At 41.4% G+C, this 22,986-nt stretch overlaps 1 protein-coding gene across 6 annotated transcripts in view; it reads right to left on the reverse strand.

The window, feature by feature from the left end:
* The window catches only part of GNAS (GNAS complex locus), a 122,940-nt gene that overhangs the window by 53,088 nt on the left and 46,866 nt on the right, over positions 1-22,986 (reverse strand). For all 6 annotated transcript variants that reach the window (XM_085520555.1, XM_015881746.3, XM_015881747.3 and 3 more), the window contains exon 2: positions 22,653-22,725. In XM_085520555.1, the coding sequence (XP_085376681.1) occupies positions 22,653-22,687 (35 nt within the window). In that variant the 5' untranslated portion in view covers positions 22,688-22,725. The remainder of the gene's footprint in view (positions 1-22,652; positions 22,726-22,986) is intronic.

The following is a 22,986-nucleotide window of genomic DNA, read 5'->3' on the forward strand; positions in this document are numbered from 1 at the left end:
CATTGTTTTCACAACCAATTATTTGCACCACAGCCTTAAGTCAGTAATTTCTGCCACCAACACACTCCCTCATCTGTCCCCAAGGATCAGGCACTGCCGGGTGGGTGCTCCTTTAAGCTCTGAAGAGCTTCCTGAGTACCTGCAGTCACAGGGTTAGAGCACAGAACCACCCATACTGACCCTCGCTTTTGGGAAGCTCCAAGTGCTGTCGTTCCAGGCAGTGCAGTGTGCAGACTCTCCTCTTGTGAGCTCTTAAACATAAGCCATATTTCTACAGTGATTTTCATTGTACCCTTCCTTCAAATCTAGATTTCAGCAGAAATCACTTGTGAGGAACATGACGGAAGTTGTCCATGTTTCCATGTAAACTCATTAGTAGAACATTCCTACCGAAATCCCCAGGGGAAAAAATGGCGAAATTTGTCGAGTGCTGTTAGGCTTTAAGAGTTACAGTTGTGCATTTATAGTTCCAGCCAGCAGATGAATTTACTATGACTGTGCATGTAAACTGCATTTTTAGCATATAGGGTAATTCAATATTGGAACAAACAGATCTGAAAATGTGTCCCTTACAGCTCCAGACACACAGACAGGCAGGTGCAACAAAGCAAGGTGCTGACAACTTTGGCTCTAATCCATCCGAGCACTTAAGCACATGTTTAATTTTAAGCACATGAGTAATTCTATCAACTTTAATAGGGCTACTCATGGTTTAAGTACTACGATGGATAGGGGCCAGAATGCGCAGAACCTTTAAGAATGCTGCATGGCCTATGTTATATGAAATAGAAATGGCATTCTTCCACCAAACAATTAAGTTATAAAAGCATTAGAAGCAAAATATACCGTAAGTTGAGCATGTCTCTCCTTATGTAAATACAGAGATGCAAGTTACTCTGCAGCCTTTGGAGATAAACCAGTGTAAATTCTCACATGTAAGATGCCCGCGTACCTTTAGTCTGCCCTTCTTTCTTTGACAGCTTCATCTTAGTGCCACATGTCTCCTATGCCCACCACACCATGTTTCCAAACATGGGGTCAGTTACAAAATCAGACAGAAAAGACCGACGTATCAGCTACGACTTCCACTTCCTTTCTGAAATCTGATGTTACAGGCTGGGGTTTGAAATCACAAGCGCTAAAGCCTTTCAGACATAAGGTGTCTGTGCAGACACACGTGTGGCAGTTCCAATGTCACTGGTTAAATCATTTGTTATCTCCTCCATAACATCAGTTATTATCTGCAGTCACAGCGTTACATCCACTGGTTTCATACACCTCAATGTGACAAATTTGGATGCTTTAAATAAAAGGGAGAGTTCTTTAAACTTGAAGTATTTTACACAGTCAGTGTTAAGGATGTTAGAAAGCACCAGCTCTGCAAATTTCTACCAGGACAATTGCTGTGGAACAGAGGTGACTGATTTGAGCTCTAAAGCACCCACTAGAAAAATTTCTATCCTGTTTTAGCTGAACATGGCTCCAAAAATTGTGACCAAGTTTTAGAAAGCAGCTTTCTAAAAAAGGAAGAGAATGGAGCAATCAGGGACTGCAGGAGCTCAAATCACTACAAAGAAAGGCCCGAGACAACTCGAGATTCCTCCCTTTCAGGCAAAAAAGCCCCACAACATTTCTGCTTCTGTAATTATACTGTCCCAAATGAAAAATGAATTTTAACAGCTCCTAATGAAATATCAAATCATACCTTCTCTCAAAGGAGAAGTCAAAATCAGTTGAACTGCTCCTGCAGCCAGGGACCAGCTGCCCCCAGGCCCCTCTAGTCCCCTCGGAGGTCCAAGTTTCCATCTCCTCACTACTAAACTCAGGGCAAACCAATGCACCAACCTTTTGTTCAACATTTCAAGGACTCCAAATTTTTTGTTCTGATCAGACTGGAATAAAACTGAAGTTGATTATTATCTTCTTTCCTTCCCACATTGTATCACATAAGCACCGTACTTCATCTTGGGAGCTTCGCTGTGTTCTCACAGCGCCCAGTAACGCACTGATAAATGAGGGCTCTGATTTTTGTACCAAACTGAAATTTGAAGCATTTTCTTCTTTATAAAAGATGATTTGGAAATAATTTCCCCATTGAAACACACGGATTAGCACTCAGCCTCATGCTTATAAAGCGTAAGTTTGTTAACACTGCACACATACAACTTGTTCATTTCAACACAGTGAGGAGCAGCCACGTCATTACAAGAGACAATGGGAATTAGAACGAGCAGAACTCAGTACGAGAGCTTATTTACATTAGAAGAGCATTTATAGCACAAAACCAAAACGCCTGCATACAGAGTTTCAAATAACCCAACTGCTTTGCTATTTATATAGCATCTCCTGTATCACTAATGTTACTACTACATTTTTGCCAAGAGAAGCTGCCAAGACGTGAGCTCTTGAGCTCTGAGCTCTGCTGCCTGCAACCGGTGCGCTGCGAGCGCCTGCACCAGGGCTGGGCTGGGAAAGGCCAGCACGAGCCCATCGCTGCTCTGAGCATAACCCCAGGAGCAAAACATCTGATGTCAAACAGTGATGTTCAGCCCCGTGCAGACAGAAACTGCAACAGGAAAGCTGTTCTAACACCTCTGGGCTCCCTTACCTGGGTGATGCTTTTCTCCAGGAGAACAGAAACTTCACCCCTTGGACTAGATTGCTCCAGTCCTCAAGCTCTGTGATACAATAGAGTTGGCTCAGATATAATTCACAGTCAGTAACGTAGTCAAGGCTGCCTCCAATATAAGGGAAAAGGTCAATTTTACATCTGTAAAGTGCATAACCCAAGTGTTCATACCTCCTACACAAATCAGCGAAAACATGTGGTTGTTAGTCCTGAACAGAGAAGTTAAGGAAGCACATTTTCTGCTGATTAAAAAGCAGTAAGCTTTAAAACCTGACTTCCAGTATTCTGCAGTCTCCTACAAGCAACACCTATGCCTCCTGAAACTGCAGAAGCACGGGAGGGAAATCTTGCCCATGTAATTGCCAGCATTCTCAGACAACCAGTTTCAGTTCTTGGAATGTTTCCTCCGGTCTGGTCCCTCACAAAGTAGCAACTGGAGTGAGAAATGATCTTAGGAGAGACAGACTAAGAAGTAAATCCAAGTTAAACTTCGGATTCACTCAAAACTAAATGTTAGCACACTTTCTTCAGATGTTCAGTGAAGCCCCAATATATTTGCAGAGACACCCAGCACTGCAAGCTAAGTTAATTCCTGTGACTCAAAACCAAACACAGGAATTGTTTCATTATAATCAAGTTTCTATCTGTAAGAGACCAACTATGCTCAATTTCAGTGCCATCAGTGGAGAAAAGAAGGAAAGTAAGCACAAAGCAAAAGTGTAAAGAATTCTGCATTATGGAATTACCCAAAAGCAGCTCCCATCAGAACTCACCTCAAAGGCTGCAGCACTCCAGGAACAAGCCCAGACTGTGCTCTTTTATTACTGTTTATCTCTAACGGTCTGGATTTTTTCCCTCTATCTGCAGGAGCTATGTATGTGCCTTTACAAACCTTTTCCCACAGCCATGGTTGTAAGGAAACAATAAATTTTTCCAGTATTTATTTGCCTATGTAATTGCAATCAAAACAGAAAAGGGCAGCAAATCCAATCGGAACCAACTGTTGCTGGTTTCCATGCAGCAGAGACAGGAGGAGAGCAGTGCTGCCCCTCACCTGAGTGCTGGGACATGCTTGCTATTACATTATTTATATCAGACAGCAGAGGAAAATGAGGAGCAGGTAAAGTTTATCGGCTGCAGCCTCCTCTCAGAACATTCTGTACCTCTCCTTTTTAGCTGTACTTTCTTTTTTCCCCTCAATAAATAACCAGACAAAAAAATGCCTGTTTGTAGTTCAGCCCCAGTGTAGCTGCACACAGCTGCAATGTGCAGACTCAGTGCAGACTCAGTGCAGCCCCTGCAGCTGCTGCTAATGCTTTAGTCAAATCAGCCTAAATGCAGAGCCTGAATTATCTCTGTTTTGATCTTAAGGTGACTGAATTGTCGCAACTCGTAACGAAGATGACTCACCGTAAGAAAAGCAACCCAAACCTAAACCCCCAAACACACAACCAACCAACCAATTCAAGCCAAGCAAAAACACACAACCAAATCGGTCCCCTTGCTGGAGTTTGTTAGATGTCATCCTGCTTTCTACCTAGTCTGGCAGGGAATGCTGAATAAAAAGTCAGATGCATAAGCAGTTCCTGAGAGCTGCGTGCAGGTTATTCTGAAAGCAGATCAGCAAAGGTTCAACACGGATCAGGCGAGAGCTGCCTTGGGAGTACCGTGCTGATATCTGTAATTATCTTGAATATGCTATGAAAGCTTTTCAACTACTTTCCAGTTATTAAAAGTTTTGCATGACCAGGAGCTAAGATGATATACAAAAAATGTTTGGAAATAAACATCAAATATTACCAGGAAACAACAACAAAAATATCCTCACTTCCTTCCAGGCACAGATACAGTCATCATCACATTAAAGCCATTAGTGGAATTCTTCAGCCAGTGCCAGGGAGCACTGCTGGGCTCTCAGTTGCACCCACCAGTGCTGCCTTCCTGCCTGGCTTTAGGAGATGCTGACAACTGAAGAACGTGAGAAACATGGGACTTTATTGCCAGCTACTTGTGGCTTTATTTGCAGAAAAGTTAGGATTCAATTTATTTTCAAAAGTGCAAATTTCTGTGCAAGTACTTCTGAAGTGATTCTGCTCTTGGGCAAATCTTACTACTTAAAACTGCACTGCGAGTTACCTGCTGAAATGGTAAGTAAACCAGTTCCGTGTGTTTAGCAAAAGAGAAAAAATTCCTTTATTGCAGTGGAGCTGTAGAAATGACTTCAAGAACACCACCCAAATTCCCCTGATGTAAATATTCCATCTCCCACGATGCCCATTCATTTGAGCGGTGTAGTAAGAGAACAATACTTTCACAACTCAATTTTACAGTTCCTTGACTGTGTCACGGTAAACTATTTTTAGTTACAGAAGTGAAGTGAAGCCGTCCTGCAGCACACACAGTACGTAACACGGACAGGACAAACGCTGAGCTGTAAGTCAGCCCAAAGCAGATGGGTAAACACTGACACTCTCACTTCTCAAATTCTTCCCTCACGTACCTTATGAAATCACCCCTGTGCCAGCAGTTTGAATCACACAACACACGACTTCCTAAGCTTTTTTTTGAAGCTGGCAGAGCAGCTTTTGCACACGAGTTTCCCCGTATGCAGATTACTTCCCAACAAGCATGAAGAAGCCGAGTTCTCACTTCTCACGGAGGTATTTCTAGTCTCTTTCGTGCAAACTTAAAGATGAATGCGTGAAGTACAGAACTAGAGAAGACTTGAAGTGCTCAGGTTAACACATAAGCTTGAAATATCAATATTAAAACAAATTCAAAAAGAAAACACGAAAGGCTCAGAGCCTTGTGCGGTCTGAAGCTGAACCACCAGGCGGCCTGAAAACCTGGGCAGCCAGAGCTGGGCAGCACCCACAAAGCTCAAGAGCTTTTCTGAATCCCTTTCTCAAAGCTGTGGAAGCCAGGAAGCCCCGCAGCACTCAGGATGCTGCCAAGCCCAAACGTCCTGAGCAATCCACCACAAACCCGGATTTCTAGGGAACCCTTCCTCCAGCACTAGGAAGGTTCATTTAACCCATGATGCTTTGGACAAGCATTCTGTATCCGGATTAGCTGTCACCAATGGAACACAAATTAACTGGAAAAATTCCAAACCACGCTTGCTGAGAAGTCTGGAAGTCACAAAGGACGCAGTATAGAAAATTTCACTGTATTGTAATCAACATCTACGTATATTTGGGCTCAACTTGTAAGAAGAATGACCTTTCACCAAGTTTAAAATTGCAAATTAATTATACCCAAATAAGCACATTTATTATCGTTTCCTTTGATAAAAGGGAAGTTATACTGCTGTAATTTAAGTCAAACCATGACAATGGCACAATTATCATGCCCTGGCCCTGACCTGACATTTCTAAATGGGGGGGGAAATAGATACAGCTCACACTGACAGTATATCCTAAATAAGGATGTTAGGACAAAATAGGTATGTGAGAAATAATTTGCTGATATTGGAATATATAGCGCTTTGCTATGATTACTTTCACAACATACGGTCCCTTAAATATTAACAATGCTGTTTAAATGAGGAACTTATTCACAGCTGATGAATATAACCTCAGGAGAACACACAAACTGCTAGAAATTATTACCTTGCGGATTATTTTAACAGTATTACTTGGACATAAATATCGATCCAGCTAAAGAAACCATACCAGAAGTACTGAGAAACTGGAGAACGCTTGTTCCTATCTGAGTCCAACTGCCCCAGCAGCATTCCAGCTAATGCAGAGACATCAACCAGGCAGCACAACTGATGTGCAAGATTTGCTTTCTAAGCTTCTGTTCACAGACAATTAGATGGAGGTAAAAAAAGAGGAAACTTCTTAAGGAAAACAAGGAGAAAAAAAAAAAACCAACACCATGCAGAACGTGACAACTTCAGAACTTCTTATGAATCCTGCCTGCTTCCAGAGCTCCTAAAGCACCAGTGGCAGAACCTGGCAACAGCCCTGAGTAGGAAGCAGCGTCAATCTTTCCCTTACACTTCTTCCCTAATCCTCTAAAGTGCCATTTCTGAGCTATAATATTGGCCTGCACAAACCATCCATCTAACATAGCACAGCACGATTCTTACAAACAATCCTTCTGGAAACTTCTGCAGACAGATTTTTATTTATTTATTTATTTATTTACCACCACATTACAGAAAATATCTGCTCAGTAATACAAATTTGCATAAAGCAATAAAAAAGAATTTGAAAGCAATCGCCAATATCTCTAGAATTCTAAAACGTATCATTTATCAGATATATGGGGGAATATTTCATAGTCATTTCTTCATTTATGTAAGAAACTGTGATTCTCAGTTTAGCAGTAAACCACAATATGGGGAGGTTAGAACAAGCAAGAGGAGAGAGAAGAAAGAGTGAGGAAACACAGCATGTCCCCTGCCTTCCTTTTTAAAAACGAAACAACCTGCCTTAGTGTAAGAGCTCAAACATTTCTCTTTGGCTTGTACTTTTACAGATGTGACCAATTCCAGCTCACAGTGCGCTGCTGATCTTGTTGTGGATGCTGATGTAACTCAGAGCAGTGCTGTAAAACTCACCAAAACAGATCTCTGTTCATCAGCTTTCTGAGATGGCACTTCTCAAACTTAACTGTTTCTCTCTACCTCTGCTTTAAAAATGAGCTGAGGGGGACAGTCCTGGGAGGAGAGGGAAAACAAAGGGAAGAGCACACCCGACTTTCAGGATCATTCACATACAGGCAGAAAGACAAAGCTTTCCCCTAAAACGTTTACTGTAATGAAACTATTAAGAAATCTCCTTCTCAGGTTTAACAGAAAGCGAAGCCAAGTCTATTCCCACAAGTTACAAGTGCTATGCAAACAATATGCAGAAATGCCATACTAATCAACTGCTTGGAAATCAGATAACAACAGCAACCTACCTACACCACAGTGCTATTCACCGCCATCTCCAGACGTACTTTCATACAGAAGTTCAGCAAGACTTCTCAGCAGCTCAAACTTCCTACAGAGCACAGCGTAACCAACCGCATATACTGTGTCTTCCAAGCACATTTATGAAACGTTCAATGTATTTTGGTAGGTTATTAACAGTTGGTGTTGGCGGAGAAAGGACATATGCATCTAAAAATGCAAATCACGTAAACCTGGTCATAACCATTTTTATGACTAGGCTTTCTTGAAGCACTGTACTGACATTAGCTAGTCAATCCTCAACCTTTCCTAAGAAGCAGATTAAGTATTAAAGTACATCCAAGGTGTGGCATCATGTCAGTTTACCTTTAGTGGCAATTACACAATTAGACCAAATTCTTTGTCAGTTTCATCATTCGAAACCATTTTTAGACTGCATGAGCATTACACAACTCGTAAGGTATGGAGGCAGTGCCATCACTTGTCCCTAATGTGGTGCTTCAGAGAACGTGTCAGATACTTCCCTGACCCAGCTCTGTGTTCACCATTTCTCCAAGGACAACTGATAAAAAATGAAGAGGGGGACAGTAAGTGACTGGGTTGGCTGGGTAATAATTCCATCTTAAGCAATCAGCATTCGTGTCCAGCATTAATATTCAGGAAACGTCCCAAGTCTCAATCATTAATGATTAAGTATCACCACACCCAGGAGTATTTCACTTCATATCTGTATTGAAATCACAAGATCCAAACTTCAAACGTAACTGCTTGCCATTTTAAAGGCTGTGTTGGAATGGAGGGATGCTGGTTACAGCAGCCTGTATAAAACCCACCTCAGTGCCAAGGCATTAAAAAGTGCAGACTAACAGCATCCAATGTTTGAGGACATGGTGGGACATTGCTGAACGTGAGCAATCATCCCTTGGAAGACTAAGGAAGAAATGCATGTCTGAGGTTAGAAAATTTAAACCTTTGACCCAGAGGGACTCCTTAATGAGAAGCAATCTCCTGTTATTTCACCTCACCATCACACATCCACCCGGCTTTCCAAAATATTAACACAGCCACGCTCCTGAGCTTACACAACCCAGCTTTCAGCAAACAGAAATTGCTTTGGGGATGGATCAGTCCACCAAGGCAGGGATCTGAGCCACACCTCAACACCCTGCAGGGCTGCCACGTGGAAACCCTGGGCAGCAGCTCCAGAAGTCACTGCCTGGCCCCACACCACAGTCACTGCCTGGCCCCACACCACAGTCACTGCCTGGCCCCACACCACAGTCACTCCAGCCCTGGCCCCACACAACAGTTTCCTCAATAGAGTTGGAGAATTCAGAAGCTCGGTGACATTCAGAGACAATTCCACTGTAATCTCTGTTATGGTATTTTCAAGTGAAGCTTCTTAAAAGGCTTATTTTACAAAAATCTAATCCAAGAACAGATTTCAACATTTAAATGCTTATCATTTTATGCACGTTATTATTTTTAAAATACTTCAGGAGAAATCTGAAACAAGTCGTGTATTTGCTTGAGTTTCACACCAGCACATCCATTTTGATGACAAAGGTATTTTCCTCAAAATAATTGGCTGTCCCTTCTCACTGAAACAAAAGCCAGGCAAAAAGAGCCACAAGAAACCCAGGAGTGCTACCGCATGAGATGGCACATGTACCTGAAACAACGCTTAAAGCACTGCAGTCATATCTGCACCATCCCACATAGAGCTGCTGCACGAAGGGTTAACCTACACCACGCAGCAGTTAATGGCCACAGATAACGACAGTTAGAGTTCAGTAAACTGGTAGACAGATTATAGTGCAGTTTTATTACCGCCTCCAACACGTTTACTGATGTGCTTATTATTTTTTTATAGCATACTGCTCTTGAGCAACCAGTTTATAATATTTACCCTTTACAAACTAGGTATACAGGCAATACATACATATACAAAAGGGTAACCGAGTTTACATGGCAGTACTGGTGCAGCAGCTAACACGTTACAGATGTGCAGCAATCACACACATCTTGCAGGGACAAACCTATTTATAAGCCTAGAGGCAAAAGACAGCTGCCAAAATTCACGCTTTCTATGCATTTCAAACAAACAAACAAAAAAACCCAAAAAGAAAACCATGAACTAGGGCTGGGCATTCTCTCTTAGAGGATTAAGGTAAAAAAAACCACCACAAACAGTTTACACATACACACCACACACACACAGCTCTGCTTTTCCAAGTTACCTCTATTACTTGCAATATATCAAGAAAGATTTTAGTCCAACACCAATAAACCGTACGTGTTACACATGGTAAAAATAGTACATACACTGGGATGGCTTTTTTTCATTATATTTTAAACATTTCCTAATGCCATTCTTCTGTACGACTTCATTAACTGAATTTATCCTTTAACTCACAATTACCCAGTATTGTTTTCAGTCCATGCACAACAAGGAACCAAACCCCAGCTGACTGCAATTCACTGCCACCACAGTCTGCTCACAACGTACCGCCCACCTTGCACAGGGCAAAGCAGCCCCTCCCAGGCATGCACCAATCTGCTCCGTGATGCAGACAATTAACATCCAGACTGTAATTCAAAATACACACATCCTCTTTGTGACAGTCTGAAGTATGGTACTACCTCTGAGACATCCCACGCTCCTCCAGAAGCAGGATAGCAGGTAAGTTGCCTTGCAATGATAAGCTGTGAACGTGCACATGGAGCGTTCGGTTCATTTGTTGTGTTTATCTGTGTCACACAGAGAAAACTCCTCCCATATTACACTGCTGCCTCTTGTCCACTTCATCCTCAACAGTGGCAAACTGGGAGCCTCTGGACAACAACACCTCAGTGGATGTGCAGCCTGACAACACAGACATAGCACAAAATGCCTCATCATGTCCCACTTTCTAACTTTTCCTGCACTCTCAATAACGTTGTTATAGACCATCCACCTGTAACATATAAAGCTTTCTTTCTGAATTGAAATGAAGCTATCATGCAAACTTCAATATCATTTTTACAAGTCGGATTTCATATTCATCTTTATATCCTCGGCTGCTCAGATCGCATTTCACACAAGAGACAGAATACAAAAATAAGCTCTATTTATTGCTTTACAAGCACTGCAACATTACCCAGTAGTAAAGGACCTACACACTATCTATCATACTTCTAGTTTGGAAAGCCTTCAAGATGATAAATATTTTAATGAAATTCAATACACTGTAGGTGCATCAGCGTGAAATGAATGGATAGTGATATCTATTGGATATAATGAGCAAACACACCAACAAAAATCTCCCAAACCCTTTCAGTTCATTTGCAGTCCAATTAGAAACACGTGAAGCCCACACAGGTCAGAAGAACAAATACAAACACCAAACTAATTCCTTCCTTGTAGGGACCAAACCTTGCCTTCTGCTCTATGAAGCACTATGAAGCATTGGGCTTCACTCACTGAAAGGAAAAAAAGTATTCTCCATTTAATAACCTTATGATTGCCTTGAAAACAAAGGGCACTACCAAAGCACTAAATATTAATGGCTTTTTCAGAACACCAGCTCCAAACGCACCACTCCTCATTTCCCTCTCGTAACTGTTTTCATTCATGTCATCACAAGGCATCTTATTTTCAGCCACAACTACTCACTTTTATTTTTATAAATGCTGCTGGATGTGCAGAACTACTGTTGAGGTTGCTTGGCAACAAGTGAGATGCATCAGAACGACAGATAAGGTCCACAATGAATGGAATTGAAGAGAACTATATTTGGTTTCATTCAGACACACTAACACACCCAAACCATAACAATTTGAATTTTCCACAATGAGGTGAAATTCTGCTATTTCTTTCAACACAGACACAGAATTGCACTGAATCCATTAAGCCAGCTTCCCAGCCTGCCTACACAGAGGAGTCCACAAGGAGGGCTTTAATCTGGTTTAGTGGTTTGGTACAGAAAGGAACCCTGACATGCAGTAAATATTTGCAAGACCTGTAGCCCAGAGAAGATAGCTGGATGCTTTCAGCTGCCTTTCAGAGTATTACAGCCACTGTGCTTCCCCATATCCTCCCTATTCCTGAAGGTCACAATTAATTATATGCTACATAAAAGGTACAGGCAAGAAACTAGATGACACTGAGCACCTTATACAGCAGAAGATGGAAATATCCCTATCAATTCCTAGTCAAAGAGGTTCGTTCTTAACTCACGCTCTCAATCAGTTTTATCCGGATCACACGAGAATCAACCAGTCTGGCACAAAAGACAGTCAGGTCCCATCCAATCCTTGAAGCTTCAGAAGGAAGTCAAAGCAATAACAACATACAAGTAGCTGATTATCTTGATGGGGAAATACAAAAATCAAAGAACAACCGTCCATCAGTCCCCACCTCTCTGGCACCTGCAGGCAACCACAGCACTCTGAACGTTCTGAGGCTTCCAAAACTACAGCAGAACTGCATCCACAGCAACGATACCCAAGGCTCAGAAACCAAACAATTCTTTTTTGCTGCAAAGGAAGCAGATGATCTACAGTACATGAAGCAGGCTTTGCATCTGCCAGCACCTGCACGAGCACCAGGAACAGGTACACTTCTGTCAGGAAAGCCACATCTCCAGAAGCTGCATTAAAAACCACTTTAAAAATAAACCTGTCCTTAGCTCTTAGAGCTCAAATGAAGTTTCAGCATCTCAACAAATTATCAGGTAAAGTATCTCTACTGCTAAGGGAACTAAAGCTCGCTCATGCCTTCATATTTTTGGTATCCTTCTCACACAGCAGCGCCTCTACGTGCTAATGAAATCCCACTTGGGCATCCTACTTACAGACCTCCTGCAATTCCTGGGGCAGTTCCTTTAAATCCTTCCCAACAGCTCCACATTCTTCATGACACGAAGACACCAGAATAGGACAGACTATTTTAATAACTCCCTTATCAGCGCTGAAGACCACTTTATTACTTATGCTTCACTCTCCCTCTTTTATACATCCAAGTTACATTTGTCTTTTTGCCACAATGAAGCACACTGCCATAATTAACTGACTTTCAAGCCCTTTTCCAATTTTACAGATACAATCTACATTCTGACTCCCATGAGATTGCCCTGCATTCAGATGTATTAAAACAAATTTATGAAGTACAACTTTTAAACATGTTATTCAGATCTCCCCGTAAAGAGTAACCTGACCTCCCCAGCATTAACCACTCAGCCAGTGTGCAAAGAGGGCTCTGCCACTGAAGCAGACCAGAAGCCTAAAGACTGACTTCATATACTTAACCAGTAGTTCCCTGCGAGCTTTCCAAGTGGTCCCACTCGTTGCCTTTATTATCCACTGCACTGAGATCTATCCATGAAGCAGCTTTTACAGTGCCCTAATGTACACACTGTTAACTCTACACAGCGCAGTTTTAAGAATCAAAATACAATGTGAATACATCATACTGGGGAAGCAAAACACTGATATCAAACCAGTTAATTTTATCTATCAGATCTATAATCTTCCCAAAGAGGCGTAAGTTGACTCAAGAACATCCCACTAGATACGAAGCTATTGCTGACTGTAACGTTCTTCCTATGCAGCCTTGTTGTGAGAAGCCATAACTTAAAAAAAAGGAGAAACCTGGCAATCTGGGCTCCCTCTCACTTCTTGTTTCAAAACCTGCCCATTCTAACAGATGCTCCTCATATTTATCTTTGCTATGGGCTCTAAGCTCCCCTCTTCTGTTTGCAGAGTTGTATAGGACAGATGCATTCTCCTCTTGTTTGTAAGGAATAAAACACTTGCAGAATATTGTCGCTTTCTCTAAATAACAATGTATTATTTTACTTTCTATTTTCAGTAATAAATCTGTGCTCAAACAAGATGATTAAAAGAAAACTATAAAAAAGTATATATTTTTAATAAGAGGTCCTAAGATTGTGCAAAAAAATCAGAAATGCTTCACCAAACTCAGATGTTCTTACTTTCTTCTAGCACTTCACTTTCCAACGGTGGCAAAAAGACACCGAGGTCACAGAACACTATGAAGTTCTTCAGGAATAAGGAAAGTAAACATACTATTGCATAAGGTATCATTACATAAAAGGACAACTGTCCAATTAGGTGAAGGCAGAGTACAGAGGCAACGCTGGGCATCCCCAGTTCCCAAGGGCTCACTGAAACGATGGCCCAGTGACACAGCTCAGCCTCACATTCCAATAAAGAACAAAACTGAAAGACAAAATAGTTACATTTGCAGTTTTTGTGGATGTGTACAATTGTGTATCTCTAGTTATAAATCTTCGTGCTATCTATAAATGCTCAGTGTAAGCAGGCTGTGTTCCTTTGAGTAACCATTTTGAAACAATATTAATCATTTTTTTACGAGCCCGAAGTGACAAGTTGCATCTAATTTGCAGGCATATATTGCAGCAAGGCTTCAAAACCACTACAGAAAACCCACGACTTCCCACTCTGTAGAAATTTAACAACAAAAAAACTCCATAAAGCAAATCTTCCAGAAAGTTGCATAACTTGCTTTCATAAAATACATTGAAAACATCAAAAACATTTAACTTAAAACCCTCATTGGCACTGACCCCTGCAGCTCTGCTTCCAAACACTGGGAGCTGCAGACAGGTCAGGATGTGGAGCTGGAGCTGCCCGCCCTGCACAGCTCGGGGTATCACTGCCCCTCCTAAGCACCCCACGTACCCCACTGAGCCTCTCTTCCCTGTTTTCTCATTCGTTTAGCAAGAAGAACATCTCAGCTTTGCACCATGTGTTCTTTTCCAGTTTTGTTTTCTCCATGAAAAGTACCAGGCTGTGTTTCATAGACCCTCCGTTCAGACAACCAAAATCATTTCAATGAATGCTTGTGTCCTTGTGATAACGAGCTTTAGCTGATTAATAAAACAACAACAAAGTTTTTACCTTAATCTTAAATGGTCTTAAACCATTAAAGCAACATAAAATATCTGAAGCTGTACCAATCCCTTCTGCAATTGAATTAAAATTCAGGAAATTAATTGGTTAAATATTTCTCATTAATGACACTGTAAATCAAATTTAGCTAGCAGCTTTACTTTCAAGCTATTTCAGTTACCAAGGTTAAAAACAGACACAGCTCACTGAACTTGCTGCACCTCAGCATCCTTTCACACATTTTTTAACTGTTAGAAAGCAATTAAAAAAAAAAATCAAGGAAGATTGGAGCAAGGCACACCTTACTGCAACCGTGAGGAAGAAACTCGCTTCTCTAAGCCTGGTTTCCCTCTGGCATTTTCTAATGCACACCAATATTTACACTACTGAGACATGTTAGAATAGCAGAAGTGAGATGACTTCATTTTGAAGGAACAAAGCCCTACGTGTGCATACAGCCATGCAGACCAGGTTGGGGTATTTAGAGCGCAGTGATTAGGAAGGCAAACAGAAATCCCTCAGCCAGCAGTTAAGCTGCCATTCGAGGCTGAACGTAACATCTGCTGGGACCACAATGAGCCCTGGATGGAAACCTCCACACCTCTGCTGCTCCAGCAGCTCAGCCCCAGGTGAGCAGAAGGCAGCTCCTGGGAGAGAGGATTATTTTCTGGGGCCTTAACTGAAAAGGCAAGCGAACTCAATGCTCATTAAACAGCCCTTTGGAGAATGTAGTCAGCACCAAGAGTCTAAGAGATAAGGTCACAAGCCTTCCCATACCTTCACAGGAACAAACATCTTAAAACATGTCATCTCATTAAGACACTCCATTGCTGCATTCCTCCAAAAGCAGTTAATTTGGTCCCTCGGCTGACACAAGCATGCCTTGATGTATCGCTGTTCCTGTGTAAGCAAGCTCACCTGCAAACAACTAATTCTAATTATCTGTATGTTTATATCAGAGTACAGTTGTGAAAATACTGTTTCAGAGCAGGTGTGGCTACAGCAGCACTATATCCTGAATGCTCTTATATGCGCCATGAATTCAAGATTCAATTGTCGAAGTAAGACAGAGGGCATATTATTTTTTATATGTAAGGATTAAAGTTACATAAAAAAATCCCTCATCAGTGGAAATGCTCAGTGTCATCTATCCCAGCTCTTCATCAGAGATAGGACATGGGCAACTCTAATACACAAATGCATGATGTATCTAAAAATAAAGGTACAGATAAATTTGCCTGTTGGATTACAAAGCATCAGCTATGTCTGCCTCAACCTAGTAGACACTCTGAAAGGATGCTGACAAAACTGGAAGCAGCGAAGTGTTTTTCACTATTAAAACCAATAGTAATAGAAAAATCCTCTGGGAGAAAAGAAATGACACAGCACATCTCTGCTGCTCCTGAGCCCGTCCCACAGAGTAACAGCAATGCAGGAAGCCAAGCAACCCAAGAAGCAGGACCAAGAAGTAAGACTCATATCTAGATTGCTAGGAGCTGAGCATTAATTAATAACAAATGAGAACGTGGGGCAAAAATGTTAGCATTTAACATAATGAAACAGGAAAAAAAAACACACAACTAAAGGGAGATGACTGGCAACTGATGAAATACAGCTCTGTGATGAACAAAGGGAACCTCGAGGGAACTCAATAATATGAAGGCACAGTTTTAATACAAAAACGTAACATTTCATGAGTTTAAGACAATGAAAAGAATTCTGTTCATTTACAATGAAATGCAATCACCCACCTGGATAATAAAAGCACTTTTACTGGGAAAATCAGAGTAATGCCCATCCAAACTGCATGGAGCTGAGGAAATTCAGTGAGATGCCAGGATAGAAAAATTCACACAGTGAGACCGCTCCTGCACAGCAGCAGGGGAAGGAAATCACTGCACAGTGTGTTGGAGAAGAGCTGGGGAAACCTGATGCACTGAACTTTGTTTTTTTCCCAGACAGAACACCAGAGCATGGAATACAGATGGTGCGTTTTGTAGATTCTGAACCGAATTGCCTTTAGGAAGTTATCTGAAGTTTTATGGTGGTTATTTAATACAGTTTGTTATTTACCAAGTAATGGGTTAAATAGAATGAATATGTTGCACTGGTTTATATTAGTAGGTATTTGCCTCCAATCAGAAAACAGAAAAATACACCACTTCCACTTTGACCCATGAACACATCGAGCACAAACATTTCAAGAATTCGGGGCAAATAGAGGAAGAGTTCAGACTCTCCCTGTGATACTGCTGTCCAACTTAAACCAGCCTTTATGCTGTGGCAGAGAATAATTTCCCATAGAGAAAATTAAAGGCTAAATGGAAGAGAGACCAAATTTAGAGCTCTAACGAGGAAAGGCAGGAGCGCATGCAGAGCTACACTAGACACAGCACATAGCAACTTCTGACCAGGTGGCAGGAAAATAGGAATAAAAGAAAAAAAAAAAAAAAAAAAGATGATAAAGAACAGGATGACATGAGAGTGTTTAAGGATTGCAGGGAACAGCAGGGACACAGATGAGAACAAGGTCTGTATCGGTCAGAGGAAGCAGGAGATACTCTGAAAGCCCCAGGTACAACAGGGAGAACATCACCCATGTCTATTCCCCTCACTGGTCACTGCCCTCCAAGCTCTCTAGAACCACCCTGCAGCCCCCTACACCACACTCATAGCTGCAATTGCACATTTTAAAAGCTTCTGTTGAATGTAAACCTCAAAACAAATATAATCACTGTTGTATTTTTGGCCAGTCCCTTTACATGCCAAGTCATGTCTGCGACACGCATCAACTCACTGTAAGGGAAGGTTTAATACTGTTCTGGATGTAGTTAAAATCAGAAAACGGAACTATTTAACTGAAAGCACAAACATCCAGTTGCAATGTCAGCACAGTAATTCTGGGGCAGAGAGGTATCGGTGGCAGCTGAAATAGTGCTGCTTTGCTATGAGAATGCAAAGCTTCCCTTCACCAGCACAGACAAGATGCACGCTGTGCTACAAGCAACACCTAGTTCTTTTTTTACAAAAAACACAAGCTGATGTTCAGTTCTCATTTTCCTTCTCTCATCTAAACATGAGAGTTTCTTGAAAAAGCACAAACACACAAAACAGCTGCTTGAAAATAAAGCACTATGTAAAAATGAAAGTCTGTGTGTTCTCATGTCTGCACTTATGGTCAGCCCGAGCTTACCACGAGTATCTAAAAACAGACAGAACAAACCCATTTCTTTCTACTTTCCGATCCCTTCCTGCATCACTCTTCTGTACTACTTTCAGGAAACAACATCCCATTGTTTTGTACACTGACAAACCAAGCAGGACACCTGGCTTATCCCTCCACCTATTGGAACATTCAGGGCTGCGGACATAACACTGCCAGGCAAGGCGCAATGCTGCCATTATAAATAGGGAGAGCGTTCTGCCAACTCCCCCTGCAGAACTCACACACACACCTCAGCAGAGATCTGAATCCCTTAGGAAAGGGATCACAATAAACATGAGAGATTCAAATACTGGAAACTTTTTTCATCTCATTTTCCTTCTATAGCATAACTCACTACTCACACTGTTCCATTGAGTTCAGGCTGACTTTTTTTCACAGGAAAACATTTTCTCCCCCTTTTTTCCCCAAAAGATAACTTCAATCACATCAACACCACAGCAAAGTTTCCAGCTACTAAGGATTCTTTTGTTTTCCCTTAAGTTGTTTGACACCACCAGATATGACTTCCAATTCCCTTCAAGTTGATGGAAGACAGTTTTATTTCATTTATGTAAATATTTGATGGAACTATTACAGTCTACATGCAGTATTCAGTTCTTAATTACAGCACTGACTCGGTGTTGGTATAGTCTTGCCTTGTAACAAAACTCAGTGACACAGCTGTGCCAGCCGTTAGGACGGGACCCAAACCAGACAGCGACATGCACCGTTCTCCTCCTCCCACCCATACCCTGACTTCATGTTCTGTGCCACAAAACTCTCTGAAATCCAGTAACTGCTTCTTCAGCCGGACCAAAAGCACTCCTAGTCCAAATGAGCACACAGCACACTGACAGTACAGCGACATCCAGTCCGTGTCCTGGAACGGACACTGAGAAGAAAACGCTGTCAGACTCCAACCTCCAGGAGCCTCCTGACACACACTGTGGTGCACAAACACACACTGAATCTCCCTCCAGTTTTTCAGGGTTACCCAAACACCAGGAAAAAAATTAAATAAATAAAAGACGGGATCAGTTAGCAGAAGACAGGCATCATTTCAGACACAGAAGAGACTGACAAAGTCCAGTCTTCCAGCCAACGCTAAGTACTGGTTTATGTGAAATGACAGTCCGACTGCGGCTCCTTTTCACTACATCAGATGTATAAAGAAAATATTTGAAAGCATCCATGACTACAATTCCTTCCTCACAAAACTACTGAATCTAGGTGAGGAAAGAGGAAGAAAAGTGCCAAAGCTTCAAGGGTTGACTTGGCTTACTTAATTTCACTACTAAGAGCAAGTACATTTTCAAAGTACATGAGAAAAGCAAATACAGTTCTCATCCAAGTCCTGAAAATAAAAGCTATTCAGTTCTGCCTCTGCCATTACCATCAGCGGATTTCATAAATACATAGACTTGTATTCAATGCTTAAAAATATCAGTTTATGAAATAAGGTCATCATTATACAACATTGTTTGGGCAACTAGGGCTGAGAACAGTTATTTGAAGTTCCCTATAACCTCCAGACTTCCTGAATCATAAATACTATTCAAACTTACTAATCACAAAGGCATATTCCCCTTATTTGTCAATCTTTGTAGTGGGTTTCGTAAGTTACATTTCAACCATTTATTTCTATCTAAGATATTTCTGCCTGTCCCAGTTTTTCCCATGACACTTGAAAATTGCCTATTTCCCTTTGCCAATTTCCCACTTTCTAAAATCACGCATGACAATGACCCTCTATCTTTAGAGTCTGTCAGCCAAACCCACAGCGATCGCAGAGGGGAAAGATGACTGGAAAGAAGTCAGTGAAAGGCCGTCATCTCAGAAGCCACGTACCCTGGCCCCAAAGTAACATAAATTTTTCCCCCTCTCTTCAACCTGAACTATCCTTACTCCTCCTACTTAGCCCCTTCCATGATTAATCTTTTCTGGTTCACATAAATTGGAATATGAACTTCTGCACAGTCAAACACTGAAGATTTTAGCTCCACCTTATCAGGATGTTGACAAAACTCGCTACATGACAGCCAGCCTACTTGACTGGAATAGCCTCACGAAAAGACAGTTAAAGCTTTGGGGAAGGAGGGAAAGAAAGGAAGGGAAATCACAGGCTTCCTGCTACTACAAGACAATTTTAAACCTTCCTTCATCAGAAGGGGCCCTACCATTGGCAATAACATAAAGAGGAGAAAACTTTGATACCATGCCTTCATCACACTTAAAAGGCAGCTCTTCCATGTTAAAGGTTAGGCATGCTGAAAGAATACCATGGGAAAGCACGCTCCTGTTAATTTATGAAATTGCTGTAGGAATGCAGGAGTTGACACAAGACCAACTGGAGCCACCCTGCAAGAGCTGGCAGAGGCAAAGCCCCTCTAACCCCCTGCAGAAGGCAGGCAGGGACCAGGCCTTGCTGCTCCAGTGCTTCACTCCGCTTACAAGCACCACCATGCTGCTATGAGCCATGTGCCACCTTCCCAACAGGAACCAGAGAAGTATTTCTGTCTCTAACTCAATTACAGATTATAAAAGATTACTGATTTTTTTTAAGAACAGCCTTTACTGTAGTTAACTTAGCTAAAACTTTAACCACCTTCAAATTCACCCCAGCACTGTTAACTATTAAGCACTTTAATTACCTAGAACACTTGATTCCATACAGTTCCTCAGATAACTAATTAGCTAAAACGATCAAGGAATGGAATCCCAAAGGAAATTCTTCTGCTTCCATAGAACTGCACAGGTTTCAGCTTGCTAAGGCTACACCTCCACATGAGGCCAATTTACACACAGGTGTAGGACAACTGTCCCTTCATCTGTTTACAAGCAAAATCTTGAAAACGAAAAGTCCCCACATACTGCAATGGAAGCCAGTGCATTTAGCACTGCACAGCCTGTGCCGCCACCAGAAACAAGGAGTTTTTGAGTAACGCTGAAGAAAAACCTTTGATTCCCTTGTTTTTATAGCACATTACACATCACAACAGGTATCCTCTTTCTGCTTCAAAGGTCAATTATCAGAGGGCAACCAAATCAAAGGCAAACAAGTTTTAGATAGGACTTCAAGCTAGATTTCTTTCAAGCCACATGAATAAGCCGCATCAAGAGGAATAATTCAAAACTACATCTGTGCACATGGACTCTAACACTGAAGACTGTCTTCATCTCCAGCATACGAGTCCCCACAGCCTCTCTGCTGTTACGCATCACAAATATGCTACGTGATTGGCAGCAGGGCTGCGCTGGCATAGGGGCTGCAAGGTAATCCCAGTCCTCTGCTAGGAGAAGACAGAAGCCAGCAGAAGCTGCTGAAGCCAAATTCGCCACGTTGCCCTGGAATCCAGCTGCATGTTCAGCTTAGCCCAAGCCTACAACACAGAAGTGAGATACTTTGGAAAGCAATGCTGCTGCCAATCTCAGTGTTCCAGTCACTTGCCAACTCTGCAGACTTTGTATAATGGATCCCTGAGATCCCAGTCTCACACAGACTTTGGTATGCAGCTCACAGGCTTGGGACAGTTATCCACCAATGCAATATATCATTAACTACACACCAGCACCATCTCTTTAACAGCATTTGTATGCTTAGTAAATGCAGAACTCTGTTGGTTAAATGGAGTGACAATTTTAAAGGTACCAAGGATGCCCAACTTCCACTTTCAAGGATGAAAGTTACACTTCAGCAGCAGATTTTGCGAGCTGCTACATCAAAAAAGTCATCTCCTGCAAAATTTTTTAAGTCATGCAAGTCTTTTAAGAGGTCTTTACTAAAAAGAGCATCCAAACAATGAAGAACACTCAGCAGAAATCAGATGCAGGACCAGGAACTTAGGAGAAAGAGTTGTCTTGAGTTAAGAAAACATTCCCTACAAAGAGGAGCTAAAACCACCCAGCGTACCATAGAATGAAGCTTATTATGAATCAGCCTGAAGTTTCTTTCAAAACACTGTGTACCTTATCCTACACCAGCATTTGGGGATTAGGAGAAAGCATTGTCAAGGCTCCTTAGCTAAACATTTACATCAGACATTCTTACTAAAGAACTAATACTGCAAGACTAGTGAAAGCTTAATCTTCCCAAAACAATAGGACACACAGAATAAATTAAACTGACTTTAAAGGCAGGAGAAGCTGACACAAAAATATTGTTTGAAAACAAAAAGACAGAAATATAACATCATCTAAAATTTGTACATAAAAGGAATAAGGTGATAGAATTTTAGACCTTAACTCAATTAGAACTGCTTTAGCAGGTTTTGGTACACACACAGATGCTTGTCACACCAACTAACATCCAGATCTCTTCCGACTCCCTACTATACTTAGGTGAAAAGTCTGAGGAAGATTTGTTTTCTAACAAAGAATAGATTTCCATTTTTCATATCTTAAAATGCCATCCTCATAATGATCAAATAACCATATGGATCTCAAGCATAAAAAGAGAATCCTTTAGAAACATAGATCACAAACACGTGGACGAGCAAAAGCAACAGAAGAGAACAAAATCTGACCTGCTGTCCTAGAAATACATATCCCAGTCCTACTTTGTCAAGACAGAGAAACCCTGCTTGCTCTAAATAAAAAAAAATTGCATTCATTCTGTACACTAACAGAAGGTGTTTTTACAGCAGGACAAATCAATGCGTTGCAGCAGAGGTAAATTAGTGCCAGCCATGTTGTGAAAGAAAGAAAGCGTAGTGAGAAAGATAAAAACAAAAAACATCACAACACAGAACCTGAGCCTTCATCAAATCAGCCACACTGAACCTGGATGCAAACCGCCCCACACCATCAGCTCTGACTTCCTACTGCTGCCTGACTTCAAATTAATGTCTATCAGTCGCATATAAAAATACATAACAGATTCTACAGAGCATGGAACAGCAGAAAGAAGAAAATATACTGGGATATAAAACAAAACCACCTACTGGGTGGAACACAGACATAAGGTAAAGCATAAAGAGAAAAAAACCAAAAGTACTTACTCAGCATTAAATCCATTCACATGCAAAATCCTCATCTGTTTGACTATTGTGCTTTTACCAGATTCACCAGCACCTAGAAAATGAAAGTAAATCAAGTTGAGAAGGAAACGTGAGTGATTCAGGACATCATTCTTCCCTCACAGTAAAATCAAGAAAGTTGGTTTTCTCAGCGCAAGAGTGAAAAAGTGAAAGAAAAAGAAGTAATTGCCACTGGAAACTTCAGTTGTAGCTAAAAATAAACGCCCAGCTCAAGTCATGTGTCAGATCTGAATCTTGGATCATTTCACTGACCATTTTTCCAGTGTCAATGTTAAAAGCAGACTGCGAGGTCTGG

The sequence above is a fragment of the Coturnix japonica genome, chromosome 19 (genome assembly GCF_054131305.1).
Source record: "Coturnix japonica strain WE chromosome 19, WE-NBRP24, whole genome shotgun sequence".
NCBI classification, from domain to species: Eukaryota; Metazoa; Chordata; class Aves; order Galliformes; family Phasianidae; genus Coturnix; species Coturnix japonica.